This window comes from Mastigoproctus giganteus, chromosome 5 (assembly GCF_048544385.1).
Source record: "Mastigoproctus giganteus isolate SK-2022 chromosome 5, ASM4854438v1, whole genome shotgun sequence".
Taxonomy (NCBI): Eukaryota; Metazoa; Arthropoda; class Arachnida; order Uropygi; family Thelyphonidae; genus Mastigoproctus; species Mastigoproctus giganteus.
In genome coordinates this window covers 210580061-210604643 of record NC_143579.1, presented here as the reverse complement: position 1 = coordinate 210604643, position 24583 = coordinate 210580061, and the positions used below count along the sequence as shown (strand labels likewise).

Here is a 24583-nt window from a genome sequence, read left to right as displayed (position 1 = left end):
GTTGAGTATGTAAAAGTAAGTTGCATGGGGATATTTAGTGATACATTCAAGAAAAAGGTTTACTTTTCTCAAAAAAAATTACTACAGTGGTAGTAATTTTTTAAAGTGCTTTATTGATGCATGCAGTTACCTTTTTTGATAATTTATTTGTATAAAATATATCCATTACTCATAGGAAGCTAGTGTTAAACATTTGTTCAAAAAAGTTTATTGGCAAATCATTATTTAAAAGATTAATTCCTTTTTCAAATATTAAATTTAATTTTTCATGTTATAGTGAAATATCTTGGATTGTTAGCCATGTCAAAAATTTTGAAAACTCATCCAAAAAGTGTTCAAGCACATAAGGATCTAGTTCTACAGTGTTTAGATGACAAAGATGAATCTATTAGACTTCGTGCCCTAGATCTTCTGTATGGTATGGTGAGTAAAGGCAGAAATTACGGCAGTTTCCTTTTTATTTATCATCTGTTTTATTGCACCTTAATGCAAATAAAGAAGATTTAAAAAAATGGAATGTTTGTGTGGCAGGGATTGGGGGTACAGTGAAACTAGTATCTTGACTAGTAATAGTACAATATTCACTGATTGAAACATTGTTGAATTGCACATCAAAATATTCACACCATTAGGAAGAAATTAAACAGAGCTGTGAATAATGCTATGTTTTTCAGTCAGTAGTTTGTGCTGCATACATAATCATGATGACAGCAACGTCACTGTATCTTAGAAAATAAGGCAATGGTAATTTTTTTTTTAAAATTAATTTATGAAAAGAATGTCAGAACAGGAACTAGTGGGTGAAAAAATATAAAGCACTGTTTTTTTTTTTTTTTTTTAAATTGAACAATGAAATAATGTTTTGAACTAAAAAAAAAATTTATAGATTCGAGGAAAACCATTTATTTTAAAATTTAAATCTTTAGAATTTAATATATTATAAAATACTATATTTGCTTTGCTATAAACCCATCAATTTGAGTATCTACAAAAGAAGTGCCAGCAGTAAAATGAATGTACATGAGAATTTACCTCCATATGTAACAAACACAGTCATGAAGGTTACCACTACTTTGTTTCTTTTGACATCTGAATTTGCAGTTGTTATTGTTTCTGCAGTTTGTTTTGTGCTGCAGAACAAATTTTTTTTTTGATGCTATTAGTTGAATTTGTATCAGATGATACCATATTCAAAATCAATTGTGTATTTTTTGGTCAAATACACTGACTGTTGAAAATCTTTAAAGAGTTCAGACCTGCAGAAGTTTGATGGGGCAAGGCAGTTTCAGAAGAAAGTTAAGTAAAATTATTAACCAACAACTCAATTCAACAGTGTTTAACTGAATTGCTGGGGTAATAGTTTTCCTGTTTTTTCTTCCATGTTCAGTTGAGCATGTAAAAGTAAGTTGAGTGTGGGTATTTAGTAACACTTTCAAGAAAAAAATGTACTTTTCTCAAAAAAAAAAAAAAAGTAGTAATTTTTTTTAGTGCTTTATTGATGCTGCATGCAGTTACCTTTTTATCATTTATTTATATAAAATATATCCATTACCCATAGGAAGCTAGCATTCTCTAATCAGAAATTTAGTGGATAAAATTTAGAAGACTAGTTCCATTTTAAAAGAACATGGTGGAGGCTGGGTAGCAATGTTGGTCATCCTGACTTCTCTCCATAAATAGTTATACAGATTGTCTGCAGAAACAAAGCTGATGCTTTCAGCATGTCATAAAACATAAGAATAATGTGGCCTCTATCCTTATCACATTGCTGCCACGTACAAATTGAAACCTCCTGACTTTGTGAAGAGAATTTACTTCTGTGAATTATTCCAGCAATTCATTTTTGATGTGAAAACATCTTTAGTGGCCTAAAGTATTTCGGACTGAAGTAAAACCAATTTGTCATGAAAATGGGAAAGAGAAATGACGCAAATTACGTCACTTCCTAAATAATGATAATGCAGTCACTAACATTGATTCGATAGAGTAAGTAGCAGGTGTGAGCATCAAACGTTACATCATTATTTCGGACTGAAGTAAAACAGATTGGTAATGGAAATGATGCAAATGACATCACTTCCTAAATGATGCTAACTCAGTGATTAACGTTGATTCGGTAGAGTAAGTAGTGGGTGTGAGCATAAAACGCTACATCGTTCATGCAAAATATTTCTGACTGAAATAAAAGCGATTGGTAACAAAAATGCAGGACAACACTTAGGAAGAATGCGAGACATCATTTAGGAAGTAGCAGGCATGAGCATAAAACGTTACATTGTTCATAACTTTGGTTCTAGGTGTTTGATTTTAAAATAGTTCTGATTTTTGTCAAAGGTGTTTTCACATAAAACATCTTTCGTGCGTACACTGTACACATGCACTTTTTTTTACATCACTGCGTCCTGAACTACAACTAGTGTCTCCCAAATGTGTATGCAAGCTTATAATCCAAAATTTGTGCAGTCTCTACTTCCACAGATGATTAGTATCTTGTGCAGAATGACAAGTGCCAAATGCTAAATGTTACTTGAAACTTTTTAACAGATTTATTTGTTATTGGCAGAGCTATTTACTGTAGGACTGTGCAACATGCCACATTTAAGCATAGTGTAGATCACTTCCCTCACCCCACCTTTGTGGAGAGTTGTTACAGACTCCATGTCATCCCACTCTGAGTGCCTTGATTTATACCTTCCAGGCTTTCTGTGAGGATATTTAAAGAACAGACTGGCCAGTTACAACATTTATTGACATATAGAAACTTACTTGGACACTGGTATATCATATAATGTTATTTCATTTGTTGCATATTTCTTAGAGATATGCTCCTTACTGGGTTGTTTAGCAAAGAAAACCATGTATGTACTATGCTGTTATATTTTATAATCTAGTAAAATATAACAGCATAGTAAAAATGCTAAAATAAAATGGATTGCTGCTGCCTGTTTTCCTTTAACAAAGCGGTTAATAATGATTACTTAAATTTATTTTGGCTTTTTCGCTATGCTGCTGTATTTTACTAGGTAAATTTAATACGGAATACCTCTGATATTAGTTTACCTTGCATTTTATAGGTATCAAAAAAGAACCTGATGGAAATAGTGAAGAAGCTTATGATTCACATGGATAAGGCAGAAGGTACAACTTATCGTGATGAACTATTATCGAAGATAATTGATATCTGTTCTCAAAACAACTATCAGTATATTACAAATTTTGAATGGTTAGTACTCTATAAATTATTCCAGTATTATTATTGTTCATTCATTAAATAAAATACATTTGCACAAACACAGCATTCATGTACAAGTGGGCATTACAGCAAGTTATAAAGTGTAACATATATAACTTAGTCTTATACAGTCATTTAAACATGCACACTGCTTTATGAAACATATCATCAGTATTAATAAATTTTACATACATACTGAGGAATTTTTACACACACTTGTTGATTGCGTAGTAATTACAAATGCATTCTAAATTGTATAAAAGGTACAAGTGTAGCAGATACATAAGTTCACAGTACAACTGTGTTTTAAGAACTGTAAGGTAGCATAAACCATTGTCACATAGCATTTATATACTTACATATACTCTGAAGATTGATTCGTGATATTGAAAATTCCAATCACATTTGGTGTGGGGGGGGGGTCCATCTATTTGATTTAGAATTAGAATTAACATCTTAGTAGCCAGTACTCTAGTTTGATGAACATATTTTGATATTTTTTTGCTAGAATAAATATCCAACTCTGGTGAATAACTTGGGATGTATCTTCTGATAATTTCATATTATGAAAGCCACTAGCTCTTTCAAGCAGTCCAAAGAGCATCAAGTGATTCATTCTTTGTTTCTTCCCTAAAATGATATTGAAAGTAAAGGCTTCTGTCCCCATATACTAAGCCAAGGTCTGTGTGATAATCAGTTTTAAATCATGGCCCTACTTATAGTAAAGAGGTAGAGGGATCTTCCTCATTGTAGTGCAGGTCATTTTTGCACTGATTTTGATTAATTTATTTCTAGACATACTGAGTGACGATAATTGCTGGTATCCAAGTTTTTGGGAGACTGTGAGTACTTGATCATGTTGGTCAGAGGTAATGAAATATTAATATTAATCTGGTCAGTTTAAAGTGTTTATTAACCTATCAGTGGCTGCATGGGATGAGTAGTGAGTCCATTGGTCAAATTCAGTTACTTCCCAAAAACAGTGACCACTCACTTTGAAATTTATAAAACCTTTCAGGGGGAAAGTGTTCATTTATTCAGTAATTAAAAATACCACTTGTAAGGAGAGATTATGGAGAATGCCAGTGAACAAAAAATGCTTGAGGTATCATCACATTCCCATATCCTGTTTGGACAAAGTTTTTAAAGGCACTTTATTTCATATGGGAAATTTATGACTCTTTGATAGTAATATCACACCTGTTTAGGGAAGCAAAGAATAAATCACTTGATGCTCTTTGGATTGCTTGACAAGAGCTGGTTGAATTTAATAATATAGAACAAAGAGGTTTGTAATTATTAAGCTAAGGCCAAAAATTGTTTGCTTTGAAATTGTCGTCATCTAATTGCCATTTTTCACAAATTTTTGAGAGCAACATCATTAGAGCATCTTTCTTTGATTTAGGATGAGATGGGAATTGGAGGATTCAGTAAAAATATTCATATACAATCAAATTTATAAGTTTCTGAATGTTGGGATGGGAAAATGATCCTGCACAACTCATGAGATTATTATTTTTTATTTTTATTTTTAAGTATTGTATATCAACTAGGAAAGAAATTTGAAAAGTATTCATTAGTGGTTATATTTTAAGTGTTTAAAACAGTTACTTAAACAGGGGTACAGTGAGTGTGGTGGGGGGAAAATGCAAGGTTGTTTAAAAGTATCACTCTCATACACCCACAACCATAATTGTGTGTGTGTGTGTGTGTGTGTGTGTGTGTGTGTGGGATACCTTGAGGGCTTCATTGAGGTGGTGCATTGGTTTGGAATCACTAGTTAAAGCAGTCTTTCTCAAACATTTCACTTATGCATCATTCAGACTCATTTCTCCACACTCAAACATAATGGTGATTCTTGCTCATTTATCAGCCTTATTCTCATTTAATGAAGCATTGAGTGAGCTGTTGTTTAACATTGTATATCTGTAGTTTCAAGAACTATGATTTTTGTAAATAGTGTCGTACATATTGGAGTATAAAGTAGTGGTCAAGACCCAGTGGCTCCAAGCACACAAAACTGCAACTCTCATTTTGTAGTTGAATAAAAGAAAATTAAATATCTTCTCTTGAGCAATGCTGGGCCCAGAGCAGTGAATTTTTTTGTTAGCAGTGGCCTGTGTGGAGTGGACTGAGTTTCGTTATGAAATTTTGAAAATTCATAAGAATTAAAACTTCGGGTGTAAATGTTTTTAAATATTAATTTGTTTTTATTAATTGGCTGCCCAGTATTAGAGAAACTGTTTCAAAAATAAAATCATAATTTTTTTTTTTTTTAATTTTTTTTAAAAATTTGTAAAAACTCATTACTTCTTTTCTGATGTAACATCCTTCTATTTCTATTTTTGTGTCAATTGATTCAATTTAATCAGCTTCTGGTTCTGAATTCTAGAGAATTTTGGCTTTTGTGAGCCAAATTCTGGCAAGAGTGGCTGACAGCCACTGTCTCTTTTTCTGATTTTGAAATCTGCATGCATGCTGTTATAAAATGTGTTTACAGAAACAGAGATAAGATGATGGCAGCACTTAATGAAAAATTTGCAATATACTTGAAATGACTTTGAAAAACATAGATATATACCTCAGGGCCCACATAAAAAATATAAAAATGTGTACATAATCCAGAAAAGGTTAAGTAAATATCACAAATGAAATATATGTGATAAGATTATCTTCTGTTGTATTGTTTGTCATGTTTACTTTTTGAATAATCCTGTATAATATGTTACAGCTCCCAAAATGTCTTTTGTTTGTTTTTTTTTTTTTGCTGATTTGGCTCTTGACCCAAAAAAGCTTCCTGATGCCTGGTTTAAGGTAACCACACTGCACTTTACATGAATTATCATCATACCTCACTGATTTAAAGGACATTGCAGGATAATAGTCTGTCTTGCATCATACCCATTTTTATTATTATATAATTAATGAATAAATTCTCTTGCTAACAGGTTAAATCAAACATAAGCTAAAGTGCATTATGTTGCACTTGCTTATTTATAATTTTGTGTTTCACTAGTTATTTCCCCTGTTCATGTGTCACCTGAGCATTGAGCAAGATGAACAGCTGGCCAACTTGGTAAATATCTCTTCTTTTTCCAGGCTGGAGTGGGGGGGTCTATAGTCTGCGAGCTACAAGACTTTTCCTCTTTAATAAGCTGCTACATGTTTGTTGAGATATTGTACTATGAAGATATATGTATTTATTCTCTAAATTTGGAAGTTTTTTGTCATTTTTTTAAAGGCAGCTGTTATGTTCCTGCTCATCACATTGATTGGCTAAATGTTCATGCTTGTTGTTATCTGTTGCTGCTCTTTGCATGTGATCAAGAGATATGGTAGAGTTCTTGATTGAAATGTAGTGTTTGTTTCTGTATTTTTATAAATAAATAACTTGTTCGAAAAATAATGCTGCATAGGATATAATGATAAAAAATAAAGTTCATTGTTACATCTAGTTTAACTTCTTTTGACAAACCTATAGTTATTCATTGGAAATTTAACAATGCAGTTAAGTATTGTCTTTCTAATAATTTTTACCTGTGTTTATTCATGTCCTTCAATGTATATCATATGAATTAGTATTAGTATTGGCTGTATAGTGTAAGGAAGCCACAGGCTTTTGATGCACTGGCAAAAAAAAGAACAAGAAATTAAAAACTTCCCTCATCATGAAGATAATTATCTGGTTGACCTTTGAATTTCTTCAAACTGTCAGCCTCAACTACTTGTGGAGGTAACTTGTTCCAGTAATTGATGACTCACTAGCTAAAAGAAAACTTCCTACAATCTAGTGTAAACCTCTTCCCTGTAATTTGAATTTATGGTCCCAAGTTCCGGAATTCTTTGTAGTAGTGAAAATTCTGTCTTCGTTTATTTTATTTAAAATTTTACCCCTCTCAAAGCCTTGTAAACCTCAATTAAGTCCCCTCTGTGCCTGGTTGCCAAGCTCTTTAGCCGACATAATCAAAGTCTTTCCTCACACAATCACCCCTTTTCTGATCTCACATTTAGTTTAACTGCTTTGACAAACCTATAGTTATTCATTGGAAATTTAACAATGCAGTTAAGTATTGTCTTTTTAATAATTGTAATAATTCTAATAACCATGCTAGTTGTCCATCTTTGGACCCTTTCAAGAAGTTTACTGTCTTTTTTCAGATAAGGTCTTTATACTTTGGACAGGATTCCAAATATGGTCTTACAATTACCTTATACAGTGGAGTATGACTTCCCTATCTCTACGAGATAATGTTCGATAAATCATCAATAGGACACCATGAGATCTCCTGGCTGCTTGTTTTACATTGTTCAGAAAACTTCTTACTGTTCAGAAATCTGCCCATATTGCAACTCCCAGATCCCCTTTTTCCTCTGCTGTTTTTAATTCACCTCCACCAGGTGTATAATTTAATTTGGAGTTGCTATTCCCCAAGTATAAAACCTTGCATTTTGCTGCATTAAAACTTAGCTTCCACTTTTCTGGCCTAAAGCCTGTGTAAGTCATCCTGAAGCAGTGCTGCTTGGTCCTGATCATTAATGGCTCTTCTAATCTTTACATCATCTGCAGATTTTGACATTACAGCTTCTTTGTCAACATTGTTTATTTATGAAAATCAGAAACAACAGTGGTCCAAGAACCAATCCTTGGGGTACCCTACTACTGACTTTACAGCAATCGGAAGAATATCCATTAATCACAACCCTCTTCCTTCTGCCCTGCAGCCATCCAGTAATTCATCTTAGAATCTTTCCAGTGTTCTTAATATGTTCCAGCTTACACAGTAACCTCATGAGGGATGAGTCAAATGCTTTGCTAAAATCCAAATAAACTATTTTGAAATTGTTCTGTACACCCAACTCATGAGTAACTTTGTCAAAATAACTTACTAAGTTAGTTAAACATGATTTTCCCTTAAAACCATGTTGTGCATTCTTCAGAATGCCATTTCAATCTCCTTGAATTGCACTCTTAATCATTGCCTCTAAGATTTTCCCTACTACCGAAGTCAGACTAACTGGTCTGTAGTTACAAACTTCACTCTTAGAACTACCTTAATGTATTGGCAATATGTTGGCACTTCTCCAGTCCAAAGAAATCTCTCCTGAGTCCAAAGATGCCCTCATAATTAATCTCAATGGTTCAATACATGTTGTGGCAGCCTCCCTCAAAATTACTGGGTATGTTCTATCAACTCCAGGAGCCTTATTTTCCTTCTTGCTTGAAAGTTTTTCTAATAAATATTCATCAGTAATTTTTAGAATTAGCATTAGTAGAGAATTAGCATATGATGCAAGAAAGCAAGCTTATGCAGCATCAGCCAAAAAAAAAAAAAAAAAAAAAAAAACAACCTGCTCCCTTTTCACTCCTCCGTTCGTTCCAAATACCTGTCCAGCTCAGCCTTAAATTTATTTAGGCTATCAACTTCCACAACAAAAGATGGAAGTCTGTTCCACCAATTAACTACCCGCTGGCTTAAGGCAAACTTCCGCACATCTATCCTACAACTGTCTTTCCTCAATTTGAATTTATGCCCTCTCAGGTGATTATCTGAGCAAGAGGAATAATCCCATAAGCATTAGCAAGGGCACATAATGCAAGAAAGCAAGTATATATAGCATCAACAAAAAAAAAAAAAAAACCCCTTATTTCACCCATCCCCCTCGCTCCAAATGTTTGTCAAGTTCTGCCTTGAATCTGTTTAAGCTATCAACTTCTACAACAATGACAGATGGAAGTTTGCTCCAGCAATCAACCACCCACTGCCTAAAGGCAAACTTCCGCACATCTATCCTATAACCGTCTTTCCTCAATTTGAATTTATGCACTCTCAGGCGATTATTCTGCGCAAGAGAATGAATCCCATCAGCATTGAGCATGCTCAAACCATTCAAGGCTTTATACACCTCAATCAGATCACCTCGCAGGTGCCTAGTCTCCAGACACTGTAATTTGCAAAACTTAAGCCTTTCTTCGTAAGAGCAACCCTTCATTCCATTCACTAATCTTGTTGCCTTTGTCTGTACTTGTTCCAACAGCTCTACATCCTTAAAATGAGGCCTCCAGACCTGTATACAGTACTCAAGGTGTGGCCTGACCATTGCCTTATACAAGGGGATAATCACCTCCCTGCTAGAAAAATTCCTGTACAGCAGGTCCTTGTTATAACGCAGTTCACTTAACACTGATTCGCTATAATGCTGTTCTTATATTATAACCCATATCTGGTTATAACGCTGTCACAAATCACTATAGCGCTCTTTTACCAGCATACACACTGGTGCCTCCATAGCCAGGTGGGCAGGAGCGGCAGTGCGTAGCACACACTTCTTGATTAGACTGGGGTTTGAGCCCGTGACCAACAAATACAGAGGATGCGGAAAGGTCAGGGAATGACTACCGCATATTCTCGGAGCAATATGGCCTTAGTTGCTAATGCTCCTAAAAAAAAAAAAACAACCCCAAACCAGCATGCAGATTGCATTTTTGGCATATTTAACAAAAACGTTTCATCTGATGGAGATGATAGCTTGAAAATGAATAGCAAAACAGCATTAAAACGTTTCCCACGCCAACTTAAATTTTCACACGCTCAGTGAAATATTCTCGTACGTTAATTTAATTGCAGTACAGTTACTTGTTACGTAGTTCCAAGATCAACATTTAAAAAAAAAATTATCAAGTATATTGCTTATAATATTTGCGTTATATGCATTTATCCGAAATCTAGTCATCACTCAGTACAGTATGAGGCATAGTACGTAACGGACAGTTTACTCGAACATTATATCATAATTAAAGAAATCAACGCAGTTACATTTTCGTAGAGTTAATAATGGTGGATAAGAATGAAAAAGCAACAACGTCTGGACGCAGTATGAAGACTACAAATGTAAGAAAAAGACTGAATTTGAAAATCAAATTAGATGTTTGGATGTGAATCGATTCCAGTCAATGACAAGTGGATGTGTGCAATAATTTAGGATTGGCAGGTTTAACTGTAAGAACAATTATAAAAAATAAAGAATTAATTTTAGCAGCGGGAAAGACAGCTGTTCCACTGCAAGCAACTAGGGCTAGACTGGCTATTAGGATTGAAATGGAGAGGCTTTTAACTAATTTTATTGAAGATAATATCCAATGCAGAATTCAGTTAAGTTAAATATTATAGAAAAAGAGAGAGAGATTAGCCTATATGATGATCTGAAAACTCACCTAAAAAAAAAAAAAAAAAAATGTGGAACCGTTTAAAACTAGTGTGGGGGATTTAAAATTAAAACTCCTTTTAGTTTACCAGGAAGAGGGCTAAAGTACAACCCAAAATCGACACATTTTTCATGATTTTAATTGGAATTTTAAGTTTAATTTTTATACGTATGTAATGCAGAATATTTTGTATGTACAATTATTTGAATATTAAATATTTTGACCGACATTTGTGCATCTTTTCACTACCGTTTTTTTATTGATTGGGCAATATCCTATGGCACGGACCACAACTCTCAAATATATATATGTTACCTTATGGGAATGCAGCGCTCGCTTAGTGCGGATTCACTTAGTGCTCTGTTTTTCCAGAATGAATTATTAGCGTTAAGCGAGGGTCACCTGTATATCATTGATAAGTCACCACGAGCTACTCTTGCAGACTGTCTGCTCAGAAAAACTTCATATCTACCTGCACAATTACCCCTAGGTCCTTTTCATTCTCTACCACTGTCAGTGTAGTACCACAGAGTTGATATGTTACTCTGGGGTTACTGCCTCCCATATGTAGTACTTTATATTTCTGTGTTAAACTTCATTTGCCACCTCTCAGTCCATCTGCTCAACTTTTCTAGATCTAGTTGCAGCCGGTGTACTGTTATTAGTGTCCTTAACAACCATACCAACCTTCGTATTGTCTGCAAACTTGGACATTAAGCCTGATATACCATCATCAATATCATTTATAAATACAGAAAACAACAATGGACCCAATGCTGAACCCTAAGGGACTCCACTAATAACATTAGTCCACGAAGAGCAGTGTCCATTGATTACCACTCTCTGTCTTCTCCCACTCAAACATCCTTTTATCCATAGCAGCAATTTGCCTCCAATGCCACACTGCTCCAATTTGTGCAGCAGTCTTCCATGTGCAACAGTATCAAAAGCCTTTCTAATATGTGATATCAAAGTTATTCCCTGCATCCAGTTCCTTTGTGACTACATCATAGTATCCACTCAAATTGGTCAGACAAGACTTCCCCCTTAACAAAACCATGCGGTGTCCGAACTATAACTTTGTCTTGTCTAGATGATCCAGCAGTGCCTCCATTAATTTCCCTGCAACAGAAGTTAAACTAACAAGTCTATAATTACTTGTTGCCCTTTGACCCTCCTTTGTAAATTGGGGTCACATTTGCTCACCTCCAGTCCATGGGTACCTCCCCTGAGTCCAAGGAAGCTCTCATAATTATGGCTAAGAGTTTTCTTACTTCCTTTGCTGCCTCCTTTAATATAACTGGATAGATCCCATCCACCCCAGGTGCCTTTTTTATGTTTATCTTCAACAATTTCTCCTCCACTTTCCTCTCAGTTATTACAAAATCATCTAGTTCACTGCCAGCCGGGGTTCAAGCACATGACCACAGCCTATCCCCGGATAAATATGGCCTTAGTTGCTAATGCTCCTAAAAACCAAATAACAAACAAACAGCTCACTGCCAGAGTTTAATTCACCTTTAGAAATCCCCTCCCTGAATAACTACTCATGTGTGAATGTAGATGCAAAATACTCATTTAGTTTGTTAGCGACATGAGCAGGATCATTAGTTGAACCATCAATATCCAGTAGACCAATCTGATTCATCCCTTTCCCTCTAGAGTTTACATAGATAAAGAACTCTTTGCTGTTTTTCTTTGCATCCTTTGCCAAAGATTTATCATAATCTGCCTTTGCCTGCCTAATCTTCTTTGTGATTTGGTTACATACCAGCTTATATCTATCGTAGGCTTCCATGTCACCCATTAATTTATATGTATCCCATGGATTTTCTTCTCTGCCACATGTCTCATTGGTGTCTCCATAGCCAGGTGGGCAGGAGCAGCAGTGCATAGCACACGCTTCTTGATTAGACCAGGGTTCGAGCCTGTGCCTACCAAATATGGAGGATGCGGAAAGGTCAGAAAATGACCACCGCATATCACCGGAGCAATATGGCCTTAGTTGCTTAATGCTCCTAAAAACCAAATAATAATAATGTCTCATTAGTTCATCTGACATCTATTTAGGCCTAAACCTTGAACGATATTTCTTAGTTGGTATGTAAAGCTTACTAGCTTCCAAGATTAATTCTTTGAATGCCTCCCATTTTGAATTTGCTGTTGGTAACATCATTAGTTGGTCCCACCGTATAGAATTCAAATACTGTCTCAGACCTCTGTAGTTGCCTTTATGAAAGCAAAAACCCTTCTCTTTACCCCTGATGGTAGTTACTTCTTTGAGTAAATCCCACTTCAGCACACTGTGATCACTGCCACCTATTGGTTCCTTTATCTGCAGATTCTTAATGCATGAAGAATCACTACTGATAATCAGATCAAGAGTATTACTCCCACTAGTTGCCTCCCGAACCTGCTGATGTAGAAAACAATCATCCATTAAATCCACAAAGCCGTGTGTGCGTGTGCGTGACCAACCCACAAATTCCAGTCAATATCCAGGAAATTAAAATCCCCCATTATAAGACTCTCTGGCATACTCTATTTCCCTGTGCAGTTTTTTTATTATACTCATCAGAATCATTAGGCCTATAACACACTCCTACTCTCAATTTTGATCTCCCAGTGCTTATATCACACCAAAGAGACTCAAAATTGGATTGTCCGCCCAATTGCACTTCCTTAGATTTTGTATGTTTCTTAACTAACAGCATAACCCCTCCTCCCTTCCTGTTCCCCCTCGACGTGGGCACCTGTACGTGGTGAGGGGACCTCCCAGTGACGCTGCTGGACTTCCAGACTAGCTAGCATCACTGGTATCCGACGCCCACAGCCTAGGTTCCGGGCTTACATCAATGGAATCTGGCGTGTTTGCCGTGCGCTGCGACCCATGGAAATTCGGAAAGGGGGATCCTGGTGGTTGAGGGGCCCAGCTTCAATACACCACTTTGGCCCCTGCTTCGACAAGACGGGTGGTCCTGGAAGGCCCGGCTAGGATCAATCGGCTAGTAGGCTCGCCTACGAGGATCAACCGTTTCAATGCCACGCCCCTACCCTCATGGTCCGAGGGACAGGATTCAGGCTGGCGGCGGTGCGGGTATAGTGTCTGGGAACCCCTGGCGTCCCACTCCCGAGCGCATTTATTGCATGCCGGGTAGTGGGCGTCCCTTTGGGCTCCGTGGTGGGTGGGGAGCCCGGGCACTGAACCATATAAAAAACTTCATGAATCCTGAGAAACTTACTTCTTCAGGGGCCCCAACCCGGTCCCTATCTGAAAATACAGACACTGACAGCAATATTGCTTCAAAGAGGCAGCGGACTGAATTACCATCAGGTCCTATCCCGCGGTTTTTAATCATGCACTCCACCAATGAAAAACCGATTGGAAAAATGTCAACTTTCTTTATACAGAAAGGGTTAGATGGGTTAGTAGGTTCACCCAAATCAGTTAAGAGGCTCCGCTCTGGAGACCTCTTAATTGAAACTAAAAATGACAGGCAATCCGAACATCTACTCCGAGTAACATCAATCGGAGGAATCCCTATAACGGTGACACCACACAGAACACTCAATTCATCGAGAGGTGTCATTTCGGAGTGGGACCTTCTCGACGTCACCGAGGAGGAAATCTGCTCCGAATTAAAACCACAGGGAGTCATTGCCGTCAAGAGAATCACTGCGCGAAGGGATGGAAAAATAGTTAAAACCAGGAGCGTTATCCTGACTTTTAACTCTCCTAAACCTCCTGACGAGATCAAAGCTGGATACATTAATTGTTCAGTGCGTCCATACGTTCCGAACCCTTTACGGTGTTTTAAATGCCAGAAGTATGGACACTCTCAAATGGCCTGCCGTGGAGTCCTTGCATGCGCATGATGCGGTGCAAAGGACCATGAAACAACAGCATGTTCAGCCGCAAAACCCACCTGTATTAACTGTGAGGGCGAACATCCGGCCTACTCACGAGCATGCCAGAGGTGGAAAGAAGAAAAAGAAATCCAACGGCTGAAGGCAGAGCTAAATATATCATACCAGTAGGCAAGGATTTCTTTGGTTTTCTTTTTCTTCTTTCCAGAGGTGGAAAGAAGAAAAAGAAATCCAACGGCTGAAGGCAGAGCTAAATATATCATACCAGTAGGCAAGGAAATCGGTCAAACCCCTGAATATCAACAGACCTACCTACGCCCAGAAGGTAGCAGGGAGATGTTCCGTCGGAACTCAGACGGACATGACCATTCCTCCAAAGGAGTCTTTCACTCCCATCGCGCGGTATCTCTTAAGTTCGCAAAAACCTACACAAAAGGACCAATCAGCTGCCACTCCTATATCGGTACCTCCTAATGCTCCACAAGTTCCAAAGGTAACTATGAAAGAAAAGAATAAGAAAGGGGAAGTCCCCCCTAGTACCCAAGAAAAGATGGATGTCGAGCAGAAGGAGGCACCCGAAGATTCAGTCTTGGAACTCTTTGCGGAGGAGGAAATGGACACAGGACAGCGTCCATTCTTCCCCAAGAAAGATAAATCCAAGACTGATAAAAGTAAGCCCTCAGCACCTCGGAAGCCGCCTGATGGACCCACCAAGCCAAAATAATGGCTAAATTCCTACAATGGAATTGTCGTGGATTCCGGAGAAATATTGATGACATCAAGGCCCTCCTGCAAAAGCACGAGCCAGTTTGCTTTTGCTTGCAGGAGACATATCTAAAGGCAAATGACGATCCCACGATGCATAACACCACAATTTATCGTAAGGACAGAATTGCGGATGGCTTTGTACATGGGGGAGTGGCTATCCTTGTGGGTAACCAGACCCCAGTGCAGCCCTTACTAATTACAACTAGCATAGAGGCTGTTGCAATTCGCCTTACGGTGGGATTTTTATTAACTGTGTGCTCTATCTATTTGCCACCTGAGACCGACATCTCCCAGGCAGACCTTGATGCTCTTCTAACGCAGTTGCCTCCCCCTTTCTTACTTCTCGGGGATATGAATGGACATAACACCCTGTGGGGTAGTGCTAACATCAACGGAAGGGGACGAGTCATAGAGCGTATGCTCAATGACAACGACCTTTCCCTTCTAAATACTGGAACAAACACCTTCTTCCACATGCCTACCCGTACATTTTCTGCCATTGATCTCTCTATCTGCTCCCCTTCTCTACTCCCTTCACTCACTTGGGAGGTGGAGGAGAATCCATACGGAAGCGATCACTTCCCCGTGATAACCTTGTTACACAGTGGGAGATCCTGTCTTCCCTTCAGGTTACCTCGGTGGAAGATTGATCAGGCTGACTGGACTGCCTTCCAACATCAGGCAAATTTTGATCTTGGCACAGTCAGTCAAGAGCCTATCAATGATGCAGTTAAGTACATCACAGAAAATATTGTCCAAGCAGCTGCGAATACAGTTCCAAAAACATCTGCCCGGTTTCCACCATTTCCCAAACCTTGGTGGAATTCACAATGCACAGCAGCAAAAAAGGCTCAAAACAAAGCGTGGGGGATATTCCGCCGATATCCTACCACGACCAACCTTATAGCCTTTAAACGTGCACGAGCCAAAGCACGCTACATCCGTCGTCAGAGTCAAAAGGAATCGTGGATCCGTTTTACATCATCTGTTAACCAGTCTACCAACTCTAAGGTAGTCTGGGATAAAATCCGGAAAATGAAGGGAAAATATACATCCCACCCTTCTTCAATCCTAGATTATAATGGATGCGCTATTGCAGATCCAACTGCAATAGCCAATGCTCTTGGGGAAACATTCTCTGACATCTCCGCAACATCCTCGTACTCCCCAGAGTTCCTGGTCCTGAAATATCAAATCGAAAAACAGGCACTTAACTTTAAGAGTATTTATCCCTACAACGGGGATTTCACTATTCCAGAACTGGAAAGAGCCCTCGCTCTTTCCAAAGCAAGTGCCGTTGGACCAGATGGCATCCATTATGAAATGGTTAAAAATCTTTCACCAAAATCTATGGGTTGTCTGCTCCTTCTGTATAACAGAATCTTTACTGAAGGGCAGTTTCCGGACTCCTGGCGAAAGGCAATCGTTCTTGGCTTTCCTAAGCCAGGAAAGGATCCAAAAGTCACCACCAATTATCGTCCTATTGCTCTGACCAGCTGTCTGTGCAAAATCCTGGAGAGAATGGTTAATTCTCGTTTAATATGGTATCTCGAAACAAATGACCGTCTCTCCAACATCCAGTGCGGCTTCCGAAGGAACCGGTCCACTTTGGACCATCTTATTAGATTGGAAGCATCCATCCGGGATGCTTTCCTAAAACGCGAACACTTGGTGTCGGTGTTCTTTGACATGGAAAAAGCGTATGACACAACTTGGAGATTTGGCATCTTAAAAGATCTGCATAGCCTTGGCCTTAGGGGGCAACTCCCCATTTTTATTAAAAACTTTCTAGCCAATCGATCTTTCCAAGTTCGTGTGGGATCCTCACTCTCTCGTTCCTTCACTCAAGAGGAGGGAGTACCACAAGGATCAGTATTAAGTGTTACGCTTTTTGCCAACAAAGTAAATTCCATTACAGAACAACTTCCTCCAACTGTACACAGTGCCCTCTATGTTGATGACTTTAGCATATTTTGTCAGTCATGCAACATGAGGGTTATTGAAAGACAACTGCAGAAAGCTATCGATCGCCTCAACTCCTGGGCACTTGCTAATGGCTTCAGGTTCTCGCCGGAGAAGACCGTTTGCATACACTTTTGTCGCAAGCGTAATCTTCATCCTGAACCTGAATTAAAGCTCGGACAAAATGCAATTCCAGTAGCAGCGGACACAAAATTCTTGGGACTCGTATTCGATAAAAAGCTGACCTTTCTGGATCACATCCGTCAACTCCGCACAAAGTGCACAAGAAGGCTGAATATTCTGCGCTCTCTTTCCTCAACATCTTGGGGTGCGGATCGATGCACCCTACTGCGCATCTATCGTGCACTTGTACGATCCAGAATAGATTACGGGTCCCTGGTATACAATTCGGCCAGAGACAGTGTACTTCGATGGCTGGATCCTGTCCATCATCAGGCTCTCCGTATCGCTATTGGAGCATTTCGAACATCTCCCGTCCAGAGCTTATACGTCGAAGCAAACGAACCACCGTTATCACTTCGACGTAAACAGTTGTCTCTAAAGTACGCCTTAAAACTAAAATCCCTGCCAGACCATCCTACGTGGCCATTCGTTTTTGAGCCACGATGGGAAAATTTGTACAACACCCGTAAGACTGCCAATCGTCCTTTTGGTATTCGTCTCCAAGAGCTACTCAAAGAACTTAATATTAAGGTAGACAAGGTTGCCCAAATACCAAAGCAACCCCTTCCACCCTGGCATGCTCATTTCCCAACGTGTGACTTGTCCCTTAGAAATTGGGGAAAGTCGGACACTCCATCGTCTGTCTACCTGCAGCTTTATTCAGCACACCGAGCTGAACATTCTGACTTCGCGCCAGTTTACACAGACAGTTCGAAGTTGGAATCATATGTGGGATCTACTGCTGTCTTTACAGACAGCACTACATCGGAGCAGATTCCCTCTGAATGCAGTATATTTACTGCAGAGCTGCATGCTATAGAGTTAGCCTTGGATCACATTAGTGAATGCCAATACCAACGGTTCATTTTATACTCTGATTCTCTCAGCGTGTTACAGGCCTTAATATCTGTAAGATATAATCCTCATCCAGTTCTGTCTAGTATTCAGCAGAAGATTCACTTCCTCCTCGGACGTGAATATGATATCCGCTTCTGCTGGATTCCCAGCCACATTGGGATTAGGGGAAATGATTTGGCTGACGCCGCAGCCAAATCAGCAATTCCCAATAATAACCACTGACTGTCAGTCCCCTATACAGACTACAGGCAAATAATTCACAAAAAGATATATTCCCAATGGCAGGATTCGTGGAATAGACAGACTGCGAATAAATTATATTGTATAAAGCCTGTTATTGAACCGTGGCAGTCTAGTCTGCGCAGGAATCGTAAGGAGGAAGTTGTTCTTGCCCGGACCCGCATAGGACACAGTCATTTAACTCATTCGTTTTTGCTGAGGGCTGATGACCCTCCTATGTGTGAGTCGTGTGGCACAATTTTAACGATCAGACACCTTTTAATTGACTGTCCAGATTTTAGCAGCTCCCGTTTTACAGCTTTTAATCACCTGACTGAGCCTTATACACTCAGTCAGATTTTATCCGACAATGACAACAATGTGTCTGCGATTTTTAGCTTTTTGAAAGCAATAAAGGTTTTTAATCGTATTTAAAATTTATATGTTGTTGTTATCTCTTTTATTGATTTATCTTTTTTATATATTTATTTTTAGATCTGGACATGGTGGCCTAATTAATTAGGTCACTGAGATGTTAAATTTTTACCTGGTCTTGGCGCATTATAGCCCTAGCTGCTAATGCGCCAATAAAATCGAAATCAAATCAAAAACCCTTCCTGTCCTGTCTATCCTTTCTGTACACATTGTACTCCCCAAATTCCAGTTCTGCATTCTTTATATCTGTGTGACACCACGTCTCTGATATCCAACAATATCTGCCTTTGATGTTTTCACCAACGCCTCAAATTCATCAAATTTATTTACCAAACTCCTAGCATTGGTGTATACGCAAGTATACATACACCTGTTCCTATACTTAGCTACCCTAACACAGTCCATGGATTTACTTGTACTGCAATGACTCCCAGCAGTCAATGCATCTTGTTTTCCAGGCTGCTGCTCATTCCAATAGAAGCAGTGCAAGAATCACAAAGTGATTCTTGTTAATCTGTTAATCTATTATTCTGTGTATCCCCCCGAGCTAGCAGTTTTCTGACCACCTAATACTGCCTCAATAGCATCAGCAAATATTCTTGCACACTTTCTATAATTAAGTGTATCCCTTTTTAAGAAGGATGTAGAGCTGCTGGAATGAGTACAGAGAAGAGCAGCGAGATTGATGAGTGATTTTATTTAAAATCTGAATAAGATTTTAGAGAATTTGACATAAAAATTGCTTACAAAAAAAGATATATAAGTTTGGAGAAGTAAAAATTAGAGTTTGGGCTTTGCTCTCAGCACTACAAATAAACAATAGAATAGGTGAAGCAGGAAGCCAATTTTACAAATTTGTTTGAAGCATATGACAAAATTAGCTGTTTATAACAGTTTTTAAACTTATTTTAACCTATGAAGTTGAACACTGAATAAGAAATAAATAAAAAATTATAATCTTTAGGAATGAAAGTTTTTAGAAATATATATTGAACTAGCTTGTGGAAACAAATGTGATTGCTCCTACCTGCTATGGAAAAGCCATATTACAAATGAGCAAATCTGAGAAAATGTGGGATAACAAATATTCATTCAGAGGTAAGTGAAGATATGACCTGTAGAAAGGATGGAAGAAGGGAGATTAGCTAAACATATTTGATATAAAAATTACTAGTAAGGGGCTCACAGGAAAGCAGGTGGATTAATGGTATTTCAAATAAGCATTAAAATATAGGGGGTTTATTCTGACTAGTGTTAAAGACCGAACAGGAAATACTATGCCTTGGACAAAAATAGTGAATGGAAGGCTGACATTCCAAAAGTTCTGATTTGTATTATCGTAGTGACCTGTACATCTGTTGGGTTTAGCAGATTTGGGTCATGATCAACGTGACAGTTCACGTGGTATCCTTTACTTGGTACTACAGTCATACTGTGCCTTATGTAGCCTTATTTTACCCAGATTCATTATGGTGCGAGTATTGTTCAAATCTGTATGTAATTTCAGTTTGAATCATTCACGTTAAGTATGGTATAATGGTGGTCATCAATAATATTGATGACCACCATTATACCATAATAATAATATTGATGAGGAGTCTGGATAAGAAGTCAGTTATAACTGTATGAACAGTGTTTGGTGGAAGAGTACCAGATGTCATCAGCGATTCCTGTGTCACACTGTGTTGACCAGTAGTGCTGTATTTAAAGAGGGTCCAAATGGGAAGGTTTTAGCCAATGATATTCAGGAAGGTCTTATGCTGATAAATTCTGGCCTAGACCTTTTTGAGCAGAATTTTACAGGTTTAACAGTCTCAACACATTTTGCCAGTATAGTATTCCTCCTGACAGCATTTGAAATTCTGAAAGTCAAGTTTTTGATTGTACACGAAAAGGATACCCTCACCATGCTTCATATTAAACACACAGTTAACACATTCTTATTTCCTAATGTAAAACAATATTCCACAGTGTCTTCAGGTCATTCCCAGCTTACAGTAAAGAATCTAATCATGGAACCACATTACCAAGCAGCTTGTCAATCAGCTTTCAACTTTCTTGCAGAGTTATACAAACCATTAACTCTTCAACTTATTCTGGGAGACAATCAAATGTAAATTGAGGGCTTTACTTACCTTATGTTAATAAATCTTACCAACTGCATCTGGTGCAACTTTAACATCAGTAACAGCATAAATGGTAATAGCAAAATTTGAAGAGGTGCAATGTAGCTGCATTTGCATCATAAAACTTCAGACAACAGTGTTCCTCCTGAAACCTTTGAGAACAGGTGTGTAAAGCTGAAATATTGGTGAAAGTGACCCGTGCACTTTCAGGACATGGTTCTAATAAAGTGACCAATTAGTTATATATATATATATATATATATATATATATATATATATATATATTTTTTTTTTTTGTCAACTAATAATGGATGAAAGATACTCCAATTGTGTTAATTTTTCAAAAAGTTAAAAGTAACAAAAAAATAAGGAAAGTTTGGCTCTTATTTATAGAAGTAAACAAATTATTTAAGGCCATGGGAAGAAGCTCTTTATCTCCCTGTGAAATGATCAGGGAAACTGCAGCAGTGAAATGATCAGGGTCACTAAATTCTCACATTGAAATTGCAGGGAATGTTAAGATATTTAACATTCCACTTAATTTTTTGAAGTAACAGTGGAGTATAATAATAATACTCAAGTTGTTCATTCCTTTAATTAAACATTAATAAAATTTAGAGAACTTTACCTCTGTATTGTCTTGCAGAACACTTCACAGTGACACTCTCCAAATTAAAATGAATATGTATATGTTTTGTCAACTAATAATGGATAAACGATACTCCAATTATGTTGATTTTCAAAAACTTGAATTTAAAAATAATTAGTTAAAAGTAACAAAAATAAGGAATGTTTGGCTTCTATTTACAGAAGTGAACATTTAAGGCTATGGGAAGTTCTTTACCCCCATGCGAAATGATCAGGGTCACTAATTTCCCACATTGAAATTGCAGGGAATGTTAAGATATTTAATGTTCCACTTGATTTTTCAAAGTAACAGTGGAGTAGAATAATAATACTCGTTGTTCATTCCTTTAATTAAACATTAATAAAATATAGAGAAATTTACCTCTATATTGTCTTGCAGAACACTGCACAGCAACTCTCTCCAAATTAAAATGAATCTAAAAACTAGTTTACATGAATTCTTGCACCCAAAGAAACATCAATGATCCAACACATTCAGAATCGAGATACTGGAGCTCCACCCCGACCCCAAATCATCAAATCGGCAACCAGTAACGATGAGTTAAAGAAGTCATTTTGTCAATTAATAAAACCGAATGAAACTATTGTGGAAATGATATAAAAAATTAATTTACTTTACTCTCTATAATTTAAAATTTACTTGCCTTCCTTAATTTGACTGGGCTTTTCGACTCAAGTCATGATCACAGGATAGAAATGCGAAATGTGCACGTACCGGAATGTTTAGAATTTATAGAAGAGAGAGATCAGTTGTTCACATGCCACATATGCATAAAGGACCACGAATCGGAGATATAACAGGGGCGATGGATATTAATAGAGTTTTAATGTAGTTTAATTTCCAGGGTCTCCGTAATTAGAAACTTCGTATAATTGTGTTGAATGTTAAGTATTTTAGTTTTGTTGAATAAAAAGGTATGACTTTTAACAGCATTAAAAGCTAACTCTAAAACAAAAGAACAGGAAGCTTGGACCAATACCGAGTGTTGCTTAACCCTCAAATCAAGCGTACATTGCATAGAATCTTGGTAAGATGAATTGCAATCTTTGCAGGGTATGTTGAAAACCAAATAATTTATTTGGAATGCAAAGGTGCGATTATTATGAAGTTTCCTTGTGGGCCTGCCTACAATTTTGAATTCTGTGTCTTTAAAAAGTCTGTTTAGCTGTTTTTACCATTGTTCAATGTATGGAATGGAAAAAAAAGTATTTTTTAGTGTTACTGTTATTGGAAGGTGTGATTATTTTTAACTTGTTTCTGCTTGTGTTGCCTCCGTAGCCAGGTGGGAAGGAGCAGCAATGCGTAGCACACGCTTCTTGATTAGACCGGGGTTCGAGCCCGTCACCACCAAATACGGAGGATGCGGAAAGGTCAGGGAATGAACACCACATATTCCCGGAGCAATATGGCCTTAGTTGCTTAATGCTCCTAAAAACCAAATAACAAACAAACAATCTGCTTGTGTTCTAATTTGGTTAATTGTAGTAAGAGGATAACCTCTGTTTAGAAATCTGTTAGTTAATACCTGTATCTAAAAATTTGAAGCCAACTCAGATGTGCAATACTCATAAGCATTAATAAACTTGTTTAAAATGAGAGACCTTTAATAATATTTTAATATTACTCATTACATTTAATTAAACATGTAAACTATTTGAGCAATTTTTTTTAAAATATTTTTTTAATATTTTAATGTTACTCATTACATTTAATTAAACATGTAAACTATTTGAGCAAATTTTTTTCTCACATGAGAGTTATCAGCCAACTGTACTTAGACCTATTCAGATACATCTCATTTTCGACATTTAGCTTTAGAAGAAATTTTTGGAAATTTCATGCCATCTGCATAACCAGTTTACATTGGAAAAATAATAAATTTTGAGTTCATTAACTTTGGCATGTGTATGTGCAACATGCTGTTCAAGTTTACACAATCTAGTCTGTAAAGAAAGGGGAAGTTTGTTTGTCTTTTAATTCTCTATTTGTGGCATGTTTCTTATTTATCTCATTTAAAAATTTCATCAGATAAAATATTACTTTAAGTTCACTCTCTTCATAAGTGAGTAAAGACCTTATTCCAACCCCTTTTATTAATAGGTATACAAGAAAATTAAAATTTATACAAGATCAGCTTTATTTTTATTGCTCATTTCTCTATAAATATTTCACTTCCAGGTATTCTCATATGCCATGATAAAAGAAATTTCAGGGTGCATGATTATAACTGTAAAACTTGAGCATTGCTTCATTTAGTGGTTTCCTAGATAGCAATCTTTCTCAGTTTATAAAACATTTATTTTAATTAATCGTATAGATAAAAATTTCTTAATTTATTTCTGTAATTTTTGTAAACCTATTACAAATGTTATAGATTATTCAATAAACAGATACCAAGATATTTTATGAAGTATATTTATTTTTAGGTATGTCAGCATTCTTGTTGAGTTAACAAGGATAGAAGGCACTAAACATGGATCTTTGATAGCATCCCAAATGTTAGATGTTGCCATTAGGGTTCAAGCTATTCGTTCTTTTGCTGTGTCACAAATGGTGAGAACAGAGATTAAGTTAATCAAAATTTATCACATTAATTCTTGTTTCAGTTTGATATAATCTTAGTTATCTTTTTACTTTTCTCTCTGTTTATGGAAGCTTCATGTGATCATGTTTTTTAGGCTGTGTTGCTTGACAATGCACATTTGTTGGTTGGCAGTGCTCAGAGAAACAGTATCTCTGAAGTGCTTTATGGTGCTGTCTGGATATGTGGAGAATTTGCTGAGTGAGTATACATATTCTTTTAAAATAGAGTTTTGCTTTGGGTATAAAATGAAATTATCTATTAATTATTTGTTTTTTCATTTTTTGCAGTATAAATTGTTTTGTCATATGTAGAAAATATTAAAATATATGATTAGTTAATATAGAATTACTGGGTCACGTTTTCTTAATTCATCAGTTCATTTCAGTTGCTTATTAAAGAATCATTCAGGGTATACCTTTTTTAAAAAAGTCTTTCATGGTAGCTTATTCAGCAGGGTACATTGCCACCTGTCACTTCTTTGGAGAGGTTTGATTCA

At 37.0% G+C, this 24583-nt stretch overlaps 1 protein-coding gene across 2 annotated transcripts in view; it reads left to right on the top strand.

Annotated features, from left to right (window-relative positions):
- g (adaptor-related protein complex 3, delta 1 subunit-like garnet) overlaps nt 1–24583 on the top strand; it is a 364057-nt gene that overhangs the window by 164631 nt on the left and 174843 nt on the right. For both annotated transcript variants that reach the window (XM_090374354.1, XM_090374353.1), the window contains exons 12-15: nt 278–423; nt 3075–3223; nt 23930–24056; nt 24182–24285. In XM_090374354.1, the coding sequence (XP_090230480.1) occupies nt 278–423; nt 3075–3223; nt 23930–24056; nt 24182–24285 (526 nt within the window). The remainder of the gene's footprint in view (nt 1–277; nt 424–3074; nt 3224–23929; nt 24057–24181; nt 24286–24583) is intronic.